Source organism: Protopterus annectens, chromosome 3.part0 (genome assembly GCF_019279795.1).
Source record: "Protopterus annectens isolate FY-2018-M chromosome 3.part0, PAN1.0, whole genome shotgun sequence".
Classification (NCBI taxonomy): Eukaryota; Metazoa; Chordata; order Ceratodontiformes; family Protopteridae; genus Protopterus; species Protopterus annectens.
In genome coordinates this window covers 930,805,056-930,828,185 of record NC_056731.1, presented here as the reverse complement: position 1 = coordinate 930,828,185, position 23,130 = coordinate 930,805,056, and the positions used below count along the sequence as shown (strand labels likewise).

The 23,130-nt window shown below is 42.2% G+C and overlaps 1 protein-coding gene across 1 annotated transcript in view; it reads right to left on the bottom strand.

Moving 5' to 3' along the window:
• Nucleotides 1–20,319: 20,319 nt before the first annotated feature.
• LOC122796634 (adenylyl cyclase-associated protein 2-like) overlaps nucleotides 20,320–23,130 on the bottom strand; it is a 428,517-nt gene continuing 425,706 nt past the window's right edge. The window contains exon 5 of the mRNA XM_044065260.1: nucleotides 20,320–20,409. Coding sequence (XP_043921195.1) covers nucleotides 20,362–20,409 — 48 coding nt within the window. The 3' untranslated portion in view covers nucleotides 20,320–20,361. The remainder of the gene's footprint in view (nucleotides 20,410–23,130) is intronic.

Genomic DNA, 23,130 nt, shown 5'->3' with positions numbered 1-23,130 from the left:
CTTGTTTTGGAAAAAGATACAAACAATTGGCCTGATCTCCTAAACTCCTTGATTCTATGTAGATAGAACCATAACTGTCTGTGAACATCAAGCTGATGAAACTTATATTCCGCTTTGTTTGAATGATTAAGAAAAAAGACTGGCAGTTCAATAGTTTGATTCATATTAGATTGAGAACAAACATTGGGGATGAAGGACGGATTTGTACGAAGAGAAACTGTCTCTATGAAAAATCAAGTAAGGAGGTCTGACGGAGTGCTTGTAACTAAAAAATGGTCTTCCATGAAAGGAACTTTAATTCACAGGTATGTGCGGGTTCCAAAGGCAGGGAAGTAAGTTTGGACAGAGCAAAATTTAGATCCCAGGGAGATACAGGTTCTTGAAAGGGAGGTCTTAGCAAGGTAGTGCCTTTCAAAAATGATTTACACAATCTGCGAGCCATATGATTAGGTTTGTGCTGTCCCAAATGAAAATTGGAGATCACTGTTAATTGAACTTTGATTGTAGCAGCAGCTGATCCCTGATGAAAAGTTTGGTTAGGAATTCTAACACCAAGGGAATGGAGGTTGTATAAGGATCTACGTTTTTTTCTCGTGCCCAGATAGAAAATCTTTTCCATTTGCTAGCGTACAATTTTCTCGTACAAGGCTTGTGAGAAGATGTCAGGATATGTGTAACTGCAGGTGAGAAATCATGAAAGCTGACTAGGGATGGAAATGGAGCAGCCACATTGTCAAGTTGAGGGTGTGGAGGGTGCCTGACATGTGTCAGAAGGTCTGGCACTGGGTCCAGAGTCCATGGATCATCCAGAAGGTGAGGCCCGAGAAAGGGGAAACCAAATCTGACCGAGGCCAGTAAGGTCTTTGCTTTCCTAATCACTTTCAATATTAACGGAAAGGGAGGGAAGGCATAAAGAAGTCTAGAGGGCCAACTGTGAAGTGCGTATCTCGGTGTCTCCCCGGGGGGGGGGTGTGGGGGGGTGGGGATAAGGGAGAAGTAGTTGCTGCATTTGGCGTTCATTGGGCTGGCAAACAGAGCACAGCAACGCTGTCCCCATTTGTGGAAAATCTGTTACGCTACTTTCCAATTCAGAGACCACTCGTGAGGCATCAAGATTGCCCTGCTGAGCTTGTCGGCTATTACATTGGTTGTCCCCGGGATATGCGTTGCAACTAGAAAGCATTGGGAAGATATCACCCACTGCCAAACACGAAGAGCCTCTGGACACAGGGGGTAGGATCTTGTTCCTCCTTGTTTGTTTATATTCCATACCACTGACATATTGTCTGATTGGATTGCTATTGTCCCTAGAGGAAGAAAGTCGTGAAGTGCTTGCAACGCTAGTAGCACTGCTCTCATCTCTAGAACACTGATATGCAAGTGAGCCTTGTGTTCTTGCCATGTGCCTTGGAATGTCCTGCCTAGATAATGCCCCCCCCCACCCTATCTGAGAGGCATCCATGGTCACAGTAGCAATGGGTTGGCGAGGAATGAATGGTGTCCCTATTGTTAGTTGACTGGACTGGATCCACCAACGAAGGTCCTTTTCACAAGATTCTGTTATCAAAATAGGATGAGAGTTATAGTAGAGGCCATGGTTCCTTGAAGTTTGAACACTGTCTTCACTTTGACTTTGTGTTGGGGAAGTTGGCTGTATAGTTGCTGTCTTAGATTTTGTATTCTGTCTGCAGAAAGGTGAGCCATCATTGCGACTGTGTCTATTTCTGTACCTATAAAAGTCACATATTGAGAGGGCGACACGGCAGACTTTTCCCAATTTACAGTAATCCCTAGCTGAGTGCAGACTTGGATGGTTGAATCCCTGGCTTGTAGAATTAGGTGCCTGGTGGTGGCAGTCAGAAGCCAGTTGTCCAGGTATGGAAACACTTGGAATCCAAGACGTTGTCCAGGTATGGAAACACTTGGAATCCAAGACGTTTCAAGTGAGCAGTTACTACCGCCATACATTTGGTGAAGACTAACTAACTAACATTACTTTCTTCCTTGCCTCTCTTTAAACATAACCTCAAAAACACCTCCAAACACACTGGTTATGCCCCTGCAGCAACCCTGACTAACCATTTCCTTTTACTAATTATAGCTCCCTTTACTACTAATTCCTCCTATTCTCACTTAAATTACTAACACCCAGTTAACGTCTTATATAATAGCACACTTAACATCATAACTAACCCTATACAACCACCCCAGGTCTCTAACGCTGAAATACTAGCTCTAAAAATTCTACTAAATAATCATAAGGGCATTAACCTAATTGTCACCTATATTCCCCCTGGGAACAATGTAAAAACACTAGAGGTCATTCTACATTGGATAGCCAACAACTACCCTCAAGAAACCATTGTCCTGGGCGATGTTAATATTGACTGGAACCAATGCACAGCATAGTCCAACCCCATCCCTGTTAACCTACATGGATTCTCTCAGATAATATCATCTACCACACGTACAGGTAACAATAACCAAAAAGAAAGTATACTAGACTGGATACTCACCAACAGTCATCCCCAGAACTATATGTCTGGAACTCTCCCTAATGATCTTAGTGATCACCTGCTCACATACATCAGGAAAGACAAAATTAATTGTACAAGCTTACCTATTTATAGGTCTGTCAGATCCAAGAAAAACTTTGACCCAACTAAATTTCAACTTGAACTCAAATCATGTAACTGGACAAAACTAAAGTTCCTTCCCCTTGATGAGGCAGTGTCATCATTTAACAATTCATTCCTTACTATACTTGACTCGCATGCCCCTAAACGCTCAATAAGAATTAAAACTCAACTAGCACCCTGGCTAACAACAGACACCAAAACCAAAATAACAACTAGAGACAAAGCGTGGGATAAATGGCACTACCAAACTACCCTAGATCGTATCAAATTCCAACAACTTAGAAATGAGACTAAAAAAACCATCATACTAGATAAGAAAAATTACTTCTACAATCTGCAACATAAACATCAGAATAACCCTCAAAAGTACTGGGCAGGCATAAATAAACTTCTCCAACCAGGCAAATCCACTACTCCGACCCTAGGAACATTATCTGACAAGAGCCAAGAAGATATAGCCAATTCATTCAATACTTTCTTCACAGAAACCATCCAGTCATTAGCTAACCAACTTTCTCCTCCCCACACTTCTATAAACACTATACCCGACTCACCACTCTCTTTTAACTTCCAGCCAGTGTCCACATCCTTTATCAGATCCCTTTTGAAAAAACTAAAGCCAACCACCCTTTCAGCCGATCTTCTGCCGGCTGAATACCTGCAAATTGCTGCAGATGTCGTAGCCTACCCTATCTCAATCCTAATTAACAGAACCATAACCGAGGCCTCAATCCCTCAATTTGGAAAATATCCTATGTTATTCCACTCCACAAAGGAGGTTCATCCACAGAACTATCCAACTATAGACCTATAGCCATACTATCACCACTTGCCAAAATTATGGAAAAGTGCATGCACAACCAACTAATGCTCTATCTAACCCAAAATAAACTACTCACAGACTCTCAACATGGATTCAGACCCCATCATAGTACAACCACTGCCCTCCTCTCTTTTACTGAAAACATTAATCTTAACCGAATAATAAAAAATATCTTCCGCTCTCTTCCTGGACCTATCGAAGCCTTCGATATAGTAAACCATCAGTTACTTCTATATACTTTAAAACTCTGTATCTAGATACTCCAGCCCTTGACTGGTTTCAAGCTTACCTCACTGGGAGACAACAAGCAGTAATGTGGCAAAACAAGCTCTCCTGCCTACTACCAAATACCATAGGAGTTCCTCAAGGTTCCATATTAGGACCTCTCCTCTTTTCAGTCTTCATAAGCGACATCCAAACAGTCATCCCTGAAGCCACCTGCATTCAATATGCAGATGACTGACTATAATATGTTCCAATGCCTCTCTTACAAATCTACTAACTACCACCCAACATAGCTTCACCAAAGTCGAAAACTGGCTTGCCAACCATCTCCTGATCTTAAATCCAAACAAAACCAAGTTACTTCTCTTCTACCCAACCAATAGATCTCCGACTGAAAACTTCACTATAAAATCCAATAATGGGACCATCATCTCCCCAGACATCTATACAAAGCTATTAGGAGTAAACATTGACAATAAACTCAGATTTGATATACATATCAACCAAGCCATTAAGTCAGTCAACAAGAAACTTGGGACCCTATATAGAATTAAAGCCTTCCTTACCCCGAATGCCAGGGCAGCCACAGCCCATTCACACCTTCTCTCTACCCTACTATATGCCTCTCCTGTCCTCACTCACCTTAATAAATCTGATCTGGCCAAGCTCTCATCCTGCTATAATCACATTGCCAGGTTCGTTACAGGCCTACCCTACAGAACACACCACTGTACTAACCTGAAAAAGCTTGGATGGATAGAATTCCCACACCTTCTTCACCAGTCCCAACTCATAGAGGCCTTCAAAATCCTTAAACAACCTGAGAATACCCCAGCACTAAAAAGCTTAATGACTCCCTACTCCAATCTAAGCTGCCTTCGCTCAGCAAACAGACTCCTTGTCCAAACAACTAAATCTCTCAATCTAGGTGGTGACGCACTATTTGCCAACACCACTGGTAAAATATGGAACACTCTCCAAAATAACATCACGCTTGCAACTTCAAGTCAATTCAAAAATAGTCTAAAACTCCACTTCAAGTCACACTGGCTATGTCCTTGCTCAAACCCAGACTAGCTCTGTGCCATTAACTAAAACATAAACAACTAGCTAAGATGATAAGTACTTTGTATACTGTGATAAAGAAATATGTATCCTGTCTAACTCTATGTCATTATACTGCCTACCATCCTTGCTAATATGTTATTAATGTTACATTTGTAGTAATCTCAGAAATAGTAATGGCAGTCTTGTACTTGTATGTAAATAGCCTATGTTTTTGTTAAGTTCTTTCAGCTCATTTACTGTACCTAATTATCAATGTAACTCTGTTGGAGCTTTTCTCCCCGGGCCTCCGCTGAAAAAGGACATGTATCCAGTCGGACCATCCCGGTTAACAAATGTAAAATAAATAAAATAAATAATAAAAATAACACTCTTAATGCATTGTTACATGCTAATTCCTTGTAAGATAGACTAACTGATACTCCCAAATTAATATGCCAACACACTCTCTCTAGTATAAGTATTAAACTTATTAGAGTAACTTCCTACTCTATCATATTACTTGTTGTACAGCATACTTTTTATTTCTAGGTAGTATTTCTTGTTGTACTTTTATAATAATCTTTTCTGTTAATTTCTAATTTTTAAATCCTTAAATTTTTAATTTTTACATTTTTAGTTCTATAATTGCCGGAGCTTTTCTCCCCGGGCCTCTACTGAAAATGGAAATATATCCAGTTAGACTAGCCCAGTTAACAAATGTAAAATAAAAATAAATAAATAAAACACCCTGGGGGCTGTGGTGAGACAAAAGGACAGAGCACGAAATTGGTAATGACTGGCTCCCAGCCAGAAGTGTAAATGACTCCTCGAAGCTCTGTCCATTTTTATGTGGTAGTACGCATCTTGGAGGTCTATGGAGCACATAACAGAGGGAGTATAGACTGCAGTGTTACCATTCGGAACCTGGACTTCTTCACTGATTCGTTTAAATTGCCGAGATCCAAAATGGGCTTCCAGTCCCCTGTTCGTTTTGGCACTAAAAAGAATCTGGAGTAAGTTCTGAATCCTATCTGGTCTGCGGGGATGGTTTGGATAAGTCTCTTTTGAAGCAACTTTTGGACTTCTATAGTTGCTTGATCCCTGTGATTGGGAGGAACATCTGGGATTTTCTTGGTGGGATAAGGTGGAAAAGCGAAGGGTATGGAGTATTCTCTGGAAATTATTCTTTGTACCCACTTGTCTTGGGTGATGTCGTGCCAATCTTCTGCATACAAAGATAAGCGACCCCCGAATGGCTCCAGAGAAGCGCAGTTAGGCCCCACTTCAGGAGCGCTGATAGGGACATCCACGAAAGGAATTACGGTCACCCTGGTTTTGCAGAAACCCCCCCTTGCCTCTAAGCGACGTCTAACATTACCTTCCTCCTCTTCTGCCTCTAAAGGAGGAATCACCTTGTGTGTCTGGGAAAAACCTCTGAGATTTCTTGAACCACAATTTCCCGCCTCTCTGATCTTTAGGGTATGGTCTAGAAGGGATGAGAAAAATGTACTTCCACGGCAGAGAGTTTTCCCTTCCTGCTCGCACCTGGTGAGTGTATCTTTTACCTTTGGTCCAAACAGAGAGGAACCGTCAAAGGGAACATTGGTAAATGTAGATTTGAAGGGTTCCGCAAAGTTATACAAGTGCATCCAGGAGCGTCTCCTAAGGGAAACTCTTGAACCCACTGCTCTGCTCTCTCCATCTGCTGCATAAGATATCAGCCTCATGGAGGAGTTAACAGTGGAGTTTAAGGTAGATAACGGAGCAGTAACCTTCCCAGGGACTCCTTCAGCTAAGGTACCTTGGACAGTATCTCCTAGCTCCTTTAGGATATCTCTTTGAAGCCTAGTGGAATGGGTGAGGTAATTCAGCGACCTGAGTGTAAAAGCCACTGAAGAAAAGATACGCATCCCGTATCTCTCCATCGTTCAAGACTCCTTGTTTGGTGGATGGACAGATGAGGATGTTTCCGCTAGTTCCTTCTTTGTGGCTGCTGCCACCACCATGGCATCTACAGACACACCTTTAGTCAAAACCTCTTTCTCTTTGGGGGCTGAAAGAAATTTGTCGGGCCTACTGGGACTGGTTCCATGGCATCAGGAGTCTCCCCACACCTTTCGACTGACTAAATCTAAGAGCTCATCGAAAGGTGGAAACACCCAAGAGGCTGAAGGTTGAAACCCGAAAGCCTTCAGGTACACTGACTCCTCATTAGAAGGGGGTGACAGTGGGCCAGCCGCCTCTCTGTTTCAGGATCTCTAGGATATCTACAAAGGAGATATAATCAGAGGACGACCTAGAGGACCCTTCTGACTCCTCGAGGTCAGTGTCAGAGGTGATGAACTCAACAAGAGATTCTACATGCTTCCTCTTGCAAGTTCTCTTCTGAGGAGGCGCCTCAGAAGGGTATTCTGGGGAGGTCTCGGAAGACTGGGGGCCACCCAATGGGGGCTCCTGAGGCTGCAGGACTCTGCTGTCAAGAGAGAGAGATGGCGCTGAGACAGAGGTCGGAGCTTGAGGGGGAAGAGCATCGGTACCCTTGTGTGGAGCTGAAGACCTAGACAGCACGCTCCTCATCATCTCAAAAGCAGATCTCTCCGGTTCTGAGGACATCTCCTGTTCTGAGGAAGCGGAACTCTAGGCGTAGGCAAGGTACAATAGGAATCATTGTTTTTAGGTCTTGAGAATGTTGACACCATAGGCTTTTTAGATACCACTGTAGTTTCCTCATATGCAGTCTTGCATATGGAATTAAAAGAACGCAGGAAGCCATGAAGCCCAAGGCTTGCAGTATTTGTCTTGCAGATAGAAGGGTTTTTGTGGCCACTTGTTTGAAATAGGTTGTCAAATTAATTTGCTTTTCTGGCATGAGGTAAGCCATCTGGGAAGTTGTATTCAAGCTTGCTCCCAGGAATATAATTTGTTGACAGGGCACCAGTGTGATTTCTTTTCGCTTATGGTGTACCCCAGACAAGTTAGAACCCATTTTACAAAGGCCAGATGATTCAAAAGTATGTCCTGGCTTTCTGCCTGAATTAGACTATCGTCCAGGTATGGGTATATTTGAATATTTTTTTGCCTGCAAAATGCAATAACTGGAGCTAGGCACTTTGTGAATACCCTGGGTGCAGTAGATAAGCCAAAGGGCAGGGCAGATAATTGATAGTGTATGTAGCCTGCTTTGAAGCGTAGGTATCTTCTGCAAGATTCCCTGATTGGGATGAGCAGGTATGCTTCTTTTAAATCTAGTGTTGCCAACCAGGTATCTTTGGCTAGCATAGGAAGTAATTGGTGAAGAGTCAGCATCTTGAATTTTGGAAACTCCAAAAAGGTGTTTAGAGTAGACAGGTCCAGGATAGGACACCATGAATAGTCTTTTCTGGGTACCAGGAAAAGTCTTGAGTAGAAACCTTGTCCCTTTTCCTCTTCTGGTACCAGCTGAATAGACCCATGCTTGAGAGAGAAAGCACTTGTTTTTGGGCCTCTGCCCACTGATTTGGGGGTAGGTCCAGCCACCCACTTGGTGTTGGCAACGTGTGGAAGTGAAATCTGTATCCCTGGGACACTATATTTAAAACCCATTTGTCCTGGGTAATTAGTTCCCAATTCTTTGCATGAAGAGCAATCTTTCCCCCCAAAGGGGCAGTCAGTTGATAAGTGCTTGGAAATTTTAAAAGGAAGTCATTGAGACAGTTTACCATAGGGGGGAGTCTTACTATTCCCAGACTTGGAAGTGGAGGCCCCCCCACTGCTTAGTTCTGAGAGTCCCCTGGGACTGAAACCTGGGGCTTTTGCTGTGTCTGGGTTTGGCTTGTGAAGACCTGGAAGGGGCTGGAAAGGACCAATTCTTAGAGGGCCAGTGCCTACTAAATCTAGGAGGCTGAACTTGTAAAAAATATTTAACAGTTTGCATAGATTTAGCTTTATCTTCCATCTTTTTAAGAACTTCCTCAGCCTTGTTGCCAAACAGGCGGTCCTGATTTAAAGGAGCATCCAACAATTTAGCTTTAACATGATCAGGCAAAGACTGCTCCTTAAGCCAAGCATGCCTTCTGATTACAGACCCAGTAACAGCAGCCCTGCAAGAGGCCTCTAATGAATCAAAATCACATTGCAAAGTATGTTTTCCAACTTGTTCGGCAGAATGCATTAAATCGTGTAATTCTTTATTTTCCACACAGTCAGGAATCAACATCATTTTCTGTTTAAGCAGTCCAATAACATGTTGCTGATATTTTAACATATGAAACTGGCAGTTTAAAGCCCTAATGGCCAAGGTTGCAGAAGTGTAAACCTTCTTACCCCATCTATCCAGCTCCCTGGAGTCTCCATCAGAAGGGGTAGGATTTTAGCAGTAGAAGCCTTAATGCCCTTGGGCCCTGTGAAATAGTCTCTGGATCTGCAACAGGATCTTTGAAAAGGAGCTTGTGGGACTCAGGGACCCTGTAGTATCTGTCAGGTTTTCTGGGAGCAGGAGGCAGGGAATCAGGGGCCAAACTAGATTCCGAGAAAGTATCATCAATAATGTCTAGTACAGGAGGAATAGCTAAAGGCCTATGCTGAGGTAGGAGAAGGAAATCCCTAAGCCTCTTTTTTGAATCAGAAAAATCCTGGCTTTCCCAGTGGAAATGCTCCCTTAGAGTATGTAAGGGTTTCCCCAAAGGAAAAATCCTCAGGAGGGGAAGCAGAGGGAATAGAGTCCCCTGCATCAGAATCCTCATAAGTAGGTAAGGGCAAATCCAGATCATCAGAAGAGTCAGAAAAAACAGAATCCTGATCAGGATATTCAAAATAAACTTCAGTCCTAGGCCTCTTAGAAGGGGTGGGTTGGCTACCACTGATTACAGTTATTAGATCTACAGCCATTCTTATCATTTGTTTTTTAGGCCTAGAGGCCTGAGCGTTGTTTTCTTAGACATGGATCGAGATTTAGGCCTAAGTAAAGAAGGAGTCGTCGGTTTAATATGCAAGTCCATAGGCCTGAATACACCCTCAGAAGCCGGTGCCTACATGGCGGCTACGGACCCATCCAAGGTAGAGACATCCACGGGTTCCATAGTTGAAGCATCTCGTGGCATACCGGACTCCAAATGGGTCTCAGTAGAGGCTGCCAATCAGAAGTAGTGGGTATCAGGGGCTGCGAAAGCGCCTCACTGAGTACCGGCGAACTGGCGACTGGCTTAGGAGAAGCGTCGTCGGCAAATTTGGACCTAGGCGGCCTGTCTCTGTCTTTATCTTTGCGTTTTTTAGGAATCCCGGTAGTCGGATGGCTAATTATAATATAATAATAATTAATAATTAAACTGAGAACCGAAATATTTAGAGGCGAAAATATACAGACAACGGATAGTGCACTGATTAAATAAAGCACAAAACCGACAGCAAGGTACGTCGTGGTCAGGGCCTAGACAAGGAATATAGTACGAATGAAAATCTTTATGAGGTATTTGCTTTCCACAAGTAATGCAATTATTAACTTTTACTGACATTGGTAAGGAGCAAGAAAAACTTTCCCCAATGGGGTACTTAGCTTTAGTTGAAGACTTCGGTTCTGAAACTCGAAAACAAAAATGTCAGGAGTCGGCCGATCGGCACTTGTGAACTGCTTCGGCTTCGGGCACTGCACGGCAAGAAAGACTGATGTAATGGCGTCATCTGCATGTTTTATACCTCTGACGACCTGACGTCATGGAAGAAGGGACAGCAACCAACACAGGACCCAAGACTTTGTTAATCAAGCCGAATGACGGCTACATGCAAGCAGATAACCCAAATGTAATGACTGCAACAGTGAAACATGAAGAAAGTACAGTTTTGTACCTACCATAAATGTAGATGTTCGAGTGCTAATACAGCTGCAGTCATAACAGATGGGTTATCCTGCCGTCAGGCGGGTCCTCGGTCGGCCGAATTCCAAAGTCTAGGTCCGGCGTTGGTTGTCGTCACTTCTTCCCTGACGTCAGTGCGGCAGGGGTATAAAAGAACCAGCCGACGCCATCTTCTTCAGTTTTTCTTGCCCCAGATGTCAGGTGCCCCCAGAAGGAAGGCAAAACATAAACTTATGTAATAATGCAATATATTATAATCAAAAAACAGTAGTTTGCAAGCAAATACACCATAAAAGAATACCCCAATCAGGTTGTATGAGAAGGTGTTTGTCATAAGGCCTGTCCCAAGAGGGGATGGAGGGAGGGAAACCTGGACTGCAGCTGTATTAGCACTTGAACATCTACATTTATGGTAGGTACAAAACTGTACTATGTTCATCGTGCATACAGCTGCAGTCATAACAGATGGGTAGAATCCCAAAGCTAAAAAGGGGTGGCAGGCACTAAGTGGAACTAAGAGGAGCAAGGATGCCCTGCAAGACTGCTGTGGCAAAGCCCGCTCTAGATTTAGAGTAAAGTGGAAGGTGATAGTGCTTGGAGAAAGTGTGCACAGAACTCCAAGTGGCTGCTTCCAAAATATCCTTGGTAGGAACCCCCCTGAGGAAAGCTGCAGAGGTAGCTGTGGCCCTTGTGGAGTGGGATCTGATGCTTGAAGGCACAGTTTTTCCATGAAATGAGTAACAGAAGCGTATGCAGTGGGCTATCCATTTTGAGATTGTCTGTTTGGAGATGGCCTTTCCTTGAGCACCTGTAGCATAGGACACAAAGAGTTGCTCGGATTTTCTGAATGGCTTTGTCCTGTCCAAATAATAACAAAGTTGTCTGTGAATGTCCAAGGAATGTAGTAGTCTTTCCCCTTTGTTTTGTGGGTTAGGGTAAAAGGTAGGTAAGTGGATAGTCTGATTTCAAGGCTACACTGGATACTACCTTTGGCATAAAGGAAGGGTTGGTTCATAAGGAAACTCTGTCCTGATGGAAAATGATGAAAGGTTGCACAGCCATGAGTGCCTGTAGTTCCGAAACCCTGCGTGCTGAGGTGATAGCCAGAAGGAAGGCTGTTTTCCATGACAAATATTGCAGTTCTGCTGAAGCAGCTGGCTCAAATGGAGGCAGGGTCAGTTTTTCCAAAATGAAGTTGAGGTCCCAAGCAGGTACTGGTGGTTTCCTTGGGGGTTTTATATTCTTAGCCCCTCTGAGGAACTGTCTTAAGAGAGGATGAGAGAATAAAGGAGGATCTGTGTTGTATTGTGCAGAAATGGCTGAAGCATGGATCTTGATGGAGGAGAAGGAAAGTCCACTGTTTAACATCTCAGCCAGGTACTGTAATATTTGAGGTAAATTTATTACCCAAGGATTCTGGCCCTTTTTCTGATTCCAGGCACAAAACCGTTTCCATTTGGCAGAGTAGGCTTTTCTAGTAGAAGGTCTTCTGGCCTCCAAGATGACATCCTGCACCTCCTTGGAGAGGAGGGTCTGTTGGGAAATCAAGGGATTCTCCATGTGGCTAGATTGAGGCTTTTCAGCTGACTGTGAGGAGTTTTGAAGTTGTGCTGGGACAACAGAAGAGGCACTAGAGGCAGGATCCATGGTGGGGAATGCGTCAGGCTCTTCAGGAGTGGATACCAGTGTTGTCTTGGCCAGTCTGGAGCAATGAGAATCATGTTTGGCCTTTCTACTCTGGCTTTTAATAGAACTTTGGGCAGCAGAGGAAGAGGTGGAAAGGCATAGACTGTCAATGTTGTCCAGTTGAAAGAAAGTGCATCCACTTTCCAGGCCTGTGGATGATAGGTCCTTGAGCAAAATTTTTTCAGTTGGTAATTTCTGTGGGTAGCAAAGAGATCTATGTCTGGCTGTCACCATGCCTGAGTTATCTTTGCGAAAACTTGAGGATGCAACTTCCATTCATGTGGATCTGTCATATTTCTGCTTAGGCTGTCTGCCAGTGTGTTGTCCTTCCCTGGCAGGAATTGTGCTTGAAGTTGGATTTGCAATTCCAGAGGCGTGCTCCAAAGGGACATGGCTAGTCTGCACAGGGGGTATGAATGAGTTCCTCCCTGTTTGTTTATGTACCACATCACTGTGGTGTTGTCTGTCCTTATCAATAGCTGGCTTGGATGCAGTAGGTCTTTGAAGGCCATAATAGCATTTTGCACTGCTAGCATTTCCTTTTGATTGATGTGCAGGTGCTTCTCTTTTTGGGACCATTTTCCCTGAATGCACTGATCTGTCATGTGCGCCCCCGAGGCATAGTCCAAAGCGTCTGTTGTGATGAGTTGATTTGCTTGAGGTATGCAGAAGGGGAGACCCATGTTTCTTTGGCATGCTTGAGCCCACCACAGAAATTCCTTTTGAAGACATGGAATGAGTGGTATAATTGTTTCCAAACTGTGGCTGTGTTGAGACCATACGTTTTTTAGGTACCATTGAAGTTTCCTCATATGCAGCTTTGCACATGGGATCAGCAGGATGCAAGATGCCATGAATCCCAGAGCCTGCAGGACTTTCCTTGCAGTCAGCCTGGTGAAAGTTGCCATTTTGCTGAAGTATTGAGATAGTTGCCCTTGCTTCTCTGGCGTGAGGTAGGCCATCTGGGTGTTTGTATTCAAGCTGGCACCCAGCAAAATTATTGTTTGAGAGGGTATTAGTTTTGATTTCTTTTTGTTGACTGTGTATCCCAGAAAGTTCAACAGTTTTATTACAAACGCCAGGTGTTTCAGAAGTATGTGCTTGCTGTCCGCTTGGATCAGGCAGTCGTACAGATATGGGTATATTTGTATCCCTTGAAGTCTGCAGAAGGCAATTACTGATGCCAGGCATTTTGTAAACACTCTGGGCGCAGTAGATAAGCCAAAGGGCAATGCAGAGAATTGATAATGGGTTGAACCTGCAAGACATCTGAGGTATCTTCTGCAATCTTGTCTGATAGGGACATGCAGGTATGCCTCCTTGAGGTCCAATGTTACCAGCCAAGACTCCTTGCCCAGCATGGGAAGAAGCTGCTGCAATGTGAGCATCTTGAATTTTGTGCAGTAAATATGTGTTTAGGATGGATAGGTCTAAAATAGGTCTCCAATCTTTGTCCTTCCTTGGTACCAGGAATAGTCTGGAATAAAAACCTTGACCTTGTTCTTCTGCAGGTACCTCTTGAATAGCTTTCATGTCCATGAGAGCTGAAATTTGTTTTTGTGCCTCTGCCCTTTGATTTTGTGGCAGGTTTGGCATGCCTCTCATTTTTGGAAGGGTATGAAAGTGGAATCTGTAGCCTCTGTCTATAATGTCCAGGATCCATTTGTCTTTTGTGACAATATGCCAATTTTTTGAAAATAATGCCAGTTTTCCGCCTAAAGGTGCTGCCATTAAAGCTTTGCTTGGCATGCAAAGGGGAAAGTCATTGTGTCTGCTTTCTGAATGACTGTGATCTCTCTTCTCCACCTCTTGGGGTAGGTGCTTGCCATTGTCTGGCTCTGAATGATCCTTGAGATTGCCCTCTACCCCTCGGGCGCCTGTATCTGCCTCTTTGAGGTCTGTCCGTGGCTGGAAAGGACCAATTTTTTGAAGGCCAGTTTCTGCTGAAACGTGGAGGTTGTACCTGTAGGAAATCTTTCACTGTTTGCATTGATCTTGCCTTTTCCTCCATTTTCTTTAGTACATCCTCAGCTTTAACACCAAACAATACATCTTTTTGAAGAGGTGCATCTAGTAATTTTGCTTTGACATAATCTGGTAAGGTTTGCTCTTTGAGCCAAGCATGTCTACATATGACAGACCCTGTAACAGCAGCTCTACATGAGGCCTCTAAAGCATCAAAACCACACTGCAAGGTATGTTTACCCACTTGCTCTGCACTATGCAACAAATCCTGCAACTCCTTTAAATCTGGTTGCTCAGGTTGTGTGTCATTTTGCTTTTCAATTGAGATAACAAAAACTGTTGATACTTTAACATATGGAACTGACAGTTTAATGCCCTCATGGTTAAAGTGGCCGAGGTGTACACCTTTTCCCCCCACCTTTCTAAAGCTCTGGAATCTCTCTCTGAAGGTAATGGATTTTTAGCAGTAGAGGCCTTAATTCCCTTGGGACCCTGTGAAATAGTTTCTGGGTCAGCAGCATGGCTTTTGTATTGGAACTGGTGTGAATCAGGAACCCGGTAATACCTGTCAGGTTTAACAGGAGCTGGAGGTAAAGAATCTGGGTTGAGGCTGGCTTCTGTGTACACATCATCTAATACATCTAAGACAGGAGGGATAGCCAGAGGCCTGTGTTGGGGAAGCAAGAGAAAATCCCTGAGCCTTTTCTTGTAATCTTGGCCTTCCCAGTGAAAGTGTTCCCTCAAAGTATGTAGGGTTTCCCCAAAAGAATAGTCCTCAGGGGGGGGAGACCGAGGGAATGGACTCCTCAGCATCAGAGTCTTCAAAAGGGGAATATGAATATTCCTGGTCCTCAGAATGTTCTGAGGCAATAGAGGCTTGATCTGAGGAAGGGTAGTCTTCCTCCAATCTGGGCCTTTTGTCCGAGGGGGGTTGAGAACCCCTGATAAGAGTAATCAAATCCTCAGCCATTTTGAGCATCTGTTTTTTAGGCATGGGGCCTTGAGAGGGGGTCTGTGGTCCTTGTTTTTTAGTTTTCATGGCTGCTTTAGATTTTGTGGAAGCCTTAATGGAAAAGGAGGAAGGCCTGAACACACCTAGAGAAGTGGCAGGCCTGTCTAAACTCTGAGTTTCCCCGCCAAAAGTGGCATCGGTATCTTTAGTCGGAATGGGGGCCGAGGAGCCTGCGACCTCGGGCACAGAAGACACCGGTAATGAAGCGTCATCGGTACTCAGGGGTGGCGTAGGCACCTCGCTGAGAACTGGAGCACCGGTAGTCGGCTTTAGCGTGGTGTCGGTAGAAGTCACGGACCTCGTATGTCGGTCCTTACCTTTGCGTCTTTTACTCAAAACTGGAGTTGGAGTATCCGACGACATAATGTAATTAAATTTTTTACCAAAATAGTGGTGAGCGAACTCCGCCCGACGCTTAATAGTGCGTTTGTTGAATCTAGCACAAAAACGGCAGGCCGAGACGTCATGATCTAGGCCTAAGCAAGGAATACAGAAAGAATGGAAATCCTTATGCGGTGTTTGCTTCCCACATGAAATGCAATTATTAACTTTGTCTGACATCGGTCTGAGGCAAGAAAAGTTTCCCCAACGGGGTACTTAGCTTTCAAGAAGACTTCGGCTGAAATATTTTCGTAAATCTCAGGAGCTGGCCAACCGGCACTTGCAACTGCTTCTGCTTCGGGCACCGCGTGGCAAGAAAGATTGGAGAAGATGGCGTCGGCTGGTTCTTTTATACCCCTGCCGCACTGACGTCAGGGAAGAAGCGACGCCGGACCCAACGCCAGACCTAGACTTTGGAATTCGACCGACCGAGGACCCGCCTGACGGCAGGATAACCCATCTGTTACGACTGCAGCTGTATGCACGATGAACATCATCATATAGCTGGGATGGAGGAAGTTTGGAGTGAAAGAAACAAACAGAATGACGGATAAAAAGGTTCTGTCAAGTAAGTAAATACAAGGGCAAAGGCTTCGCTGCTGGTTACTATAATTAGCAATGTTATGGACAGAAAGTATCTCTTCATCTATCTGTGTTCATCGTGTCAAATGGCTCTTGCATATATACAGTACATTTAAATTTCAATAAATTCCAAGATTAAAGAGTGATTGGGCCATAAAAAAAGTATAAATTTCTTTAACTGGAATCAATACTCCACTCTTCTAATTTCCCCTGCAGTCAGCAGTTTTGCAAGTCTTCACTATTACTAGCTCAGAAGTAGAACAGCAGAAATGTTCAATTATCTGCAAAGTGACCTACAGATGTGAATTAGCTGTGGCAAGGGTGCATTAATACAAATAAAAGTGCTTCACATTCTCATTGTGTTTCAATTTTTTTTTGAAAGGGCATATAAACTGCATCACAGATGCGTAATGACTGTGACATACAATTACTAGCTAACTTTCTGAAAGCCACAGCTGTGTCCTGTTGCCAATTAAATGGGCCTGCAAATTACTGAGATGATCTCTCATAAAAGTATGTGTGTTCAGCTTAGGAACCTGTTGGTCTGTGTTGCAGGAGAGAGACTTCATCACCAAATATATGTTGGGATGAAGCCAAAAGATCCAGAAACAAGTCCAGAAGTTGTAACATGCTAAAATAGGACTGCAATATGAAATGTATCTGTACACTACGGAAGCAAGATGGCTATTGGAAAACAATACTACACTGGTTCAAAGGGGAAAGAAAAATAATGCTGTTAGCCTTGGGATAGCACACTCGGTTTGTAATTCACCTTATATAGAATTTTTGAAATATATACACACACACACACACACACACACATATATATATATATATATATATATATATATACATATATATATATATATATATATATAAAATATCATTATTATCACAAGGCCAGTCTTTTTGGCACAAGTCAGCTTTTGGCTTATTTTCACAGAATGACAGTTTTTAACAGAACTTACGCAATATGACTACTGTAAACACAATCTTTAAGCTTCTGACAGATTATGGTCTACAACTGTTCATACATAAGGAGTTTGCCAATAAATGCATCTTGAGAGACAAATACTAATGACCTGACTGATTCTCCTCTGGTACAAAGCAGAGTTCTTAAAGAAAAACACACTTCTTCCTATACTTAAACATTGTAAAAATCAGAATGCAAGAAAGTACTAAATAAAGATTCAGCCAATAAATGTTGCATACCATATTTAGAATCCTGGGCAATCATTTTGTGACACAGGTGGCAAAATGTATGCATTCATATTTTAACAGATTCTAAAAATGTTTTCTCATATTTATGTGGGGCATGTATCACTAGTTTTGTTGAAAATCTGAAAAAAAAAAACATTTTTCTGCAGTTACAAGCCTACAGAGACAAACTGGGATGCTCCCTCACATCTTTGTTGTTTTGTGTAACTATATATTTTCAGTCTTTTTTTCTTTAAGCCGACCAACTGCTCACCAACAGATGTAAAAAAATGTTGAGTTATTCATTAGAATGTTTTAATACATTCTTTCTATTAATTCTGCATGCACTCTGGGATCCAGTAGAATTCTACCAGCTCTACTCAGACCCTCTGTGACCTTGATGTTCCATAAATGTCTAGCTCACCAGTGGACTGGAACAACTCTCTGGGGGAAGGGAGAAAACCCAAGGGTGGAATTACTGTAATGATCAGCAAAGCAGTTTCTTGATGTAACATAATCTTAGGTTCTTGCTACAAAATCCTAGCCTTCCTTTCAGGCCAAGCAACAAAAAAACATGTCAGTAATGATTTGCAAGCAAGGATATTCCTTCCTCACCATCTAAGTCCCAAGAGGAAAATGCACACAGTATTTTGGTGGTTGCACGACCTTCTAACACACATTTTCAGAGCTGTACCAGCTACCTAAGCAAATAGGTGGCATCTCAAGAATATGGAGGGCTAACCTCTCACTGCTATCCCTCAAAGCTCAACTCCATCTGCTCTGTGGTCTACTAAAAGAATTGGGTTGGCTGGTACAGTGATGGCCTTTTGGAGCTACCATCCCCACCCTTAAATGTGACCTCATGCAGCAGCTGTTAAACCCTTCTCTTGGAAATGAAAATCCATTTTATCCAAAGTCTGAGAAACAAACTACTCAAGGGTAGTGCTACACTGGGATATGTGCCCAGGTTGCGAAACTGTGTGCTCTAGTGCCTGCAACAGAGTTTTTGCATACTTTAAGTGGAAAACAAGGAACTTCTTACAAATGCTGTTGCAATTTGCTTCAGTGGTTTAGTCTACCATAAACTAAACAAAATATAGCTCCCAAATCTTCAGCAATTCACAGCAGTAAAGAAAAACAACTCTGCACAGACAAAACAATGTTAAACAACACCAATATTCATGGTTTACTATTGATATCCCGAAACTGCATACGTCGACTGGTCACATGGTCGACCCGAAATTTGAAATATGGAACAGTGAAAAGGCAGCCAAGTCAAAACTGAATACATGGACACCCATAGTTAGATGTATTCGACATAGCAGGAGGTGAAGTCAGTCAGCCATGCTATGCAGGATACCGTACTGTGACATTCTACAGTCAACGGTGCATGTATTTTACTATTTTTCAGGGTGGCAAGCCCCCCTGCACCTCTCCCACCCCCTGCAAATTATATTTACCAACTCTGAGACAGCACTACAGTGAGGAAATGGGTTAATTCCCTATTCCTCACTGAATCGCGATCTCCGTTCAGAATGCCGAACTCCCAGATAACCGAACTACACTACCCATTCACTGCAGTGTAGTCGATGTTTTCTGGTTCGACATTCTGCCCATTTGAAAAGTGTCTTTCGATCATGTGTTGGTCGAGCACAGGCACATTGCTAATTCAATAGTAAACCACATTCACCACACTGCTGCTGTGGAAAAGACTCCTCATCCACGTCCATATTCAAGCACAACTTAGATCTATGGATGACAAACAAAAATTCATACCAGGACTGATCCCTATACTACTAAATGGACAGAGGCAGCTCTTAAATGCTTTACCTCATACATATGTCCTCTCAAATTATCTATGGTATGACCCCCAATTATTCTCATTAGGGTAATACATAATTACTGACCATTGGATAGGTTAAGACCAATCTATAACCAAATGGGATAGGTTATTTTGAGCACAAAATGGAAACTGGCTAGGTCTAAAGTGACCAGGAAAGGCAACAAAACCTAGTACTTACCTATGAACCTACCACTGACAGTAATTTGCTGTCACTACTCCAGACTAACAGTGCTGCTTCTGTGGGAGATGTAGTTTAGAGTCAATATAAAAGTACTGGAATTCTACAAATCTACATCAAATTTCCCACTGTACATTGCAAATGACAACAAAAAGTTGGAAGACATTTTGAAGGATGGTAGTGGCACTCATACAGACTGTGAGACAGTTAAAGTTCTTTTTGTGAAGGAAAAAGAGTGATAAGATGTTGTATCAATAACCTTGTTTAGAAGATGTCAGTTTATGACAGCACAATAACATTATAATTAGAAAATGCTTATCTTCCAGACAGCTGAAGGCCAACATTATCATTACAATTCAGAAAATGCAAGTCTAACTATGTGGAGTTTAGCTTGAATGAGGAATGTTTTTTAATATTATAGCCACTACAATCAAAAGAAGAGTGCTGAGAAAAAAGTAGTGTTTCATTGCATAAAAAACTTAAAGACACTGTACATTAATTTTTCAAGATCAAAGCAACTGTTGCATATAGTTTTATCTATTCATACAACTGCTTACTTATCCATGTACTATTACATACTATTGGTAAACAGACAGAGTCACTGGGTCTATATAATGTTTTAACTTTAGAGGTGACTTAGGACCAAATAAACAGAGCAATAACTTAAAATCAACCAAAGGTAGAGAAAATATGTCATTACACTGAGCCATGACTCATGTTAAAATATTTTTTTTTAGTCATACACTTGTATGTCAATTGTTGTGACAGAACCACACAAAGCAAAGTCAAACCCAGTGCTGTACTACATCAGCCAAGCATTATAAACAGAAGACACTTCTCGGAAAAATATTTTAAGAAGTTTATTTTCCTTGTACTGTAAGACTACTAGGCAAGTATGACCAATGTGTAATGCAGACCTTTATATTCTCAGGGTTGGAGGAGACACATCGGGTATTCAGTCGTTTGTAGTTGTGCCCAGTCCATTCGGGCTGGGAACAGCGTGCTAAAATATGTGAAATGATAAAAATTAATTTCCATATAGAACTTTGACATCAAAATTGAAAAGAAAAAAGTATGAAATATATGGACTTCTTCCTGGGGGAGTCCTTTGTAAATAGCTTTTGTTCATAAAATGTTGCCTTGCCAGACTTGCAAGATGGTTACCAAATGTCTATTTCTGTACTGAAGGAATCATCTCATTATACCAAAAGTTAGTAAAATTCATATAAACCGCTATATTTTTCCTCACACATTTACAGGACAACTTGCATCACCAAGTTCCTCTGAAGCAGAGTCATATCATTGCTGCATCCTAGTTATATTTAATTTTATTTATTATTTATTCTAAGTCCTGAAAGGGAACTCTTCATCAAGCAGTTGCTTATCAAGAGGTAGTTTACAAGCATTTCTACCCTTAGTTTTAAAAGCAGTGGTCTCATTGTTTGAAGAAATCATCTCGAGACTGTCAGATTTGTAGAGGCTGTGGATAAAAGTGACAGACCTCTACTGTCATCTGAAAACAGTTAAACCATCATGATCTACTTTGGCAGGGGTTGCATGTACTTGTGACAAATATCTACATTACTAGACACAAAATATTTAGATCACTCACAGTCACACACCTGAGGCTTATATTGATGAGAAAGTGACTATAACTGGTGAATACAGATGCATTCTACAGATAAAAGTGAGTGACCTCTACTGTTCTAAGATCACAGTTAAACAGTCATTACTCTGGCTTTGTATGGCTAGTAAGTACTTGTGTGAAACAAGCTGAAATGTATTACTATGATAAGTATTTTTTAATTTAAATCAGTCAAGCATCTCGGAGGTATATAACAGATGAAGTGGCTTGATTGGTACAGAGACAGTCTATAGATGAAGGTACTGACTGACCTCCTACTGTCATTTAATTCCAATTAAGCCACCAATGATCCAGTTTTGCAGGACTAGTATGCATTTGTACAACACTGTGTGCTCTACGAGTTAGCTACTGTGTCCATATTGTGCCCTGGCAAGACAAGCAGCCTGCACCAACTACTGCAACCGCTGCATTCATGAACCTCTACAAGCAACATGTGCAACATTTTGGGACTACGTATTTAAATGTAAAAAAAAAAAAAAAAAAAAAAAATCTACAAACAAGAATTTAAAATGTTAACCAAATTTCAAAACTCTGTACTTCTTTTTTTAATAAATTTCTACTTTCTATGCAAGAAGGCATTTTAATTCCCTTTCAAAAAAAGTGACTGTGCACACTAACCTATAAATCACACTGTGAAATACAATAACATGTTCTGCTTATGATTTGAAAAATGGCAGTCACTTAATGTGCTGTGATTACATTCAAATATAAAATATAATGCATTTCTTCACTTTTCAGTCCTTATAATCTATTTTGTGTTGTACATGCTGTTCCTTCCATTATGAAATAAACACCCCTCTTTTTTTATTTTAGCTTCATCTTACCTTCTTCACTCTGACTTCTTTCCTTCATTCCACCCACTTCTACTTAATTTCAATGACTGCTCTGAATATTTCGCAACTATGGTACTTACTACTTGTTGATATGACCAACAAACTACTAATTATACTGTTTTTAAAAGTAAAACGTATGATGTTCTTCGTGTTTCACGATTACAGTCATTACATTTGGGGTATCTGCTTGCAGGTAGCCATCAGTCGGCCTGATTAACAAAGTCTTGGGTCCTGCGTTGGTTGCTGACCCTTATTCCATGACGTCAGGTCGTCATGGGTATAAAACATGCAGCCGATGCCATTACATCAGTCTTTATTGCCATGCGGTGCCCTAAGTAGAAACAGTTTGCAAGTGCCGGTCGGCAGACTCCTGAAATTTTTGTTTTCAAGTTTAAAAACCGAAGTCTTCAACTAAAGCTAAGTACCCCACTGGGGAAACTTTTTCTTGCTCCTTACCGATGTCAGTAAAAGATAATAATTGCATTACTTGTGGAAAGCAAATACCTCATAAAGATTTTAATTTGTACTGTATTCCTTGCCTAGGCCCTGACCATGACGTACCTTGCTGTCGGTTTTGTGATTTATTTAATCAGCGCACTATCCATCATCGGTATATTTTCACCTCTAAATATTTCGGTTCTCGGTATAATTATCCAGAAATTTCGTCGGTTAGCCATCCGACTACCGGGATTCCGAAAAAACGCAAAGATAAAGACAGAGACAGGCCGCCTATGTCCAAAACTGCCGACAACGCTTCTCCTAAGCCAGTCGCCAGTACTCAGTGAGGCACTTTCGCAGCCCCCGATACCCGCTACTTCTGATTCGCAGGCCTCTACTGAGACCCATTCAGAGTCCGGTATGCCGCGAGATGCTTCAGCTATGGAACCCGCGGATGTCTCTACCTTGGATGGGTCCGGAGCCGCTGTGCAGGCACCGGCATCTGAGGGTGTATTCAGGCCTACGGACATTGCACATTAAACCAACGCCTCCTTCTTTACTTAGGCCTAAATCTCGATCCATGCCTAAAAAACCGATGCCCAGGCCACATGCTCAGGCCTCTATGTCTAAAAAACAAATAAGAATGGCTGAAGATCTAATAACTCTAATGAGGGGTAGCCAACAATCCCCCTTCTAAGAGGCCTATGACTTAAGTTGATTATGAATCTTCTGATCAGGATTCTGTTGTTTCTGATTCTTGGGATGATCTGGATTTGCCCTTATCTACTTATGAAGATTCTGATGCAGA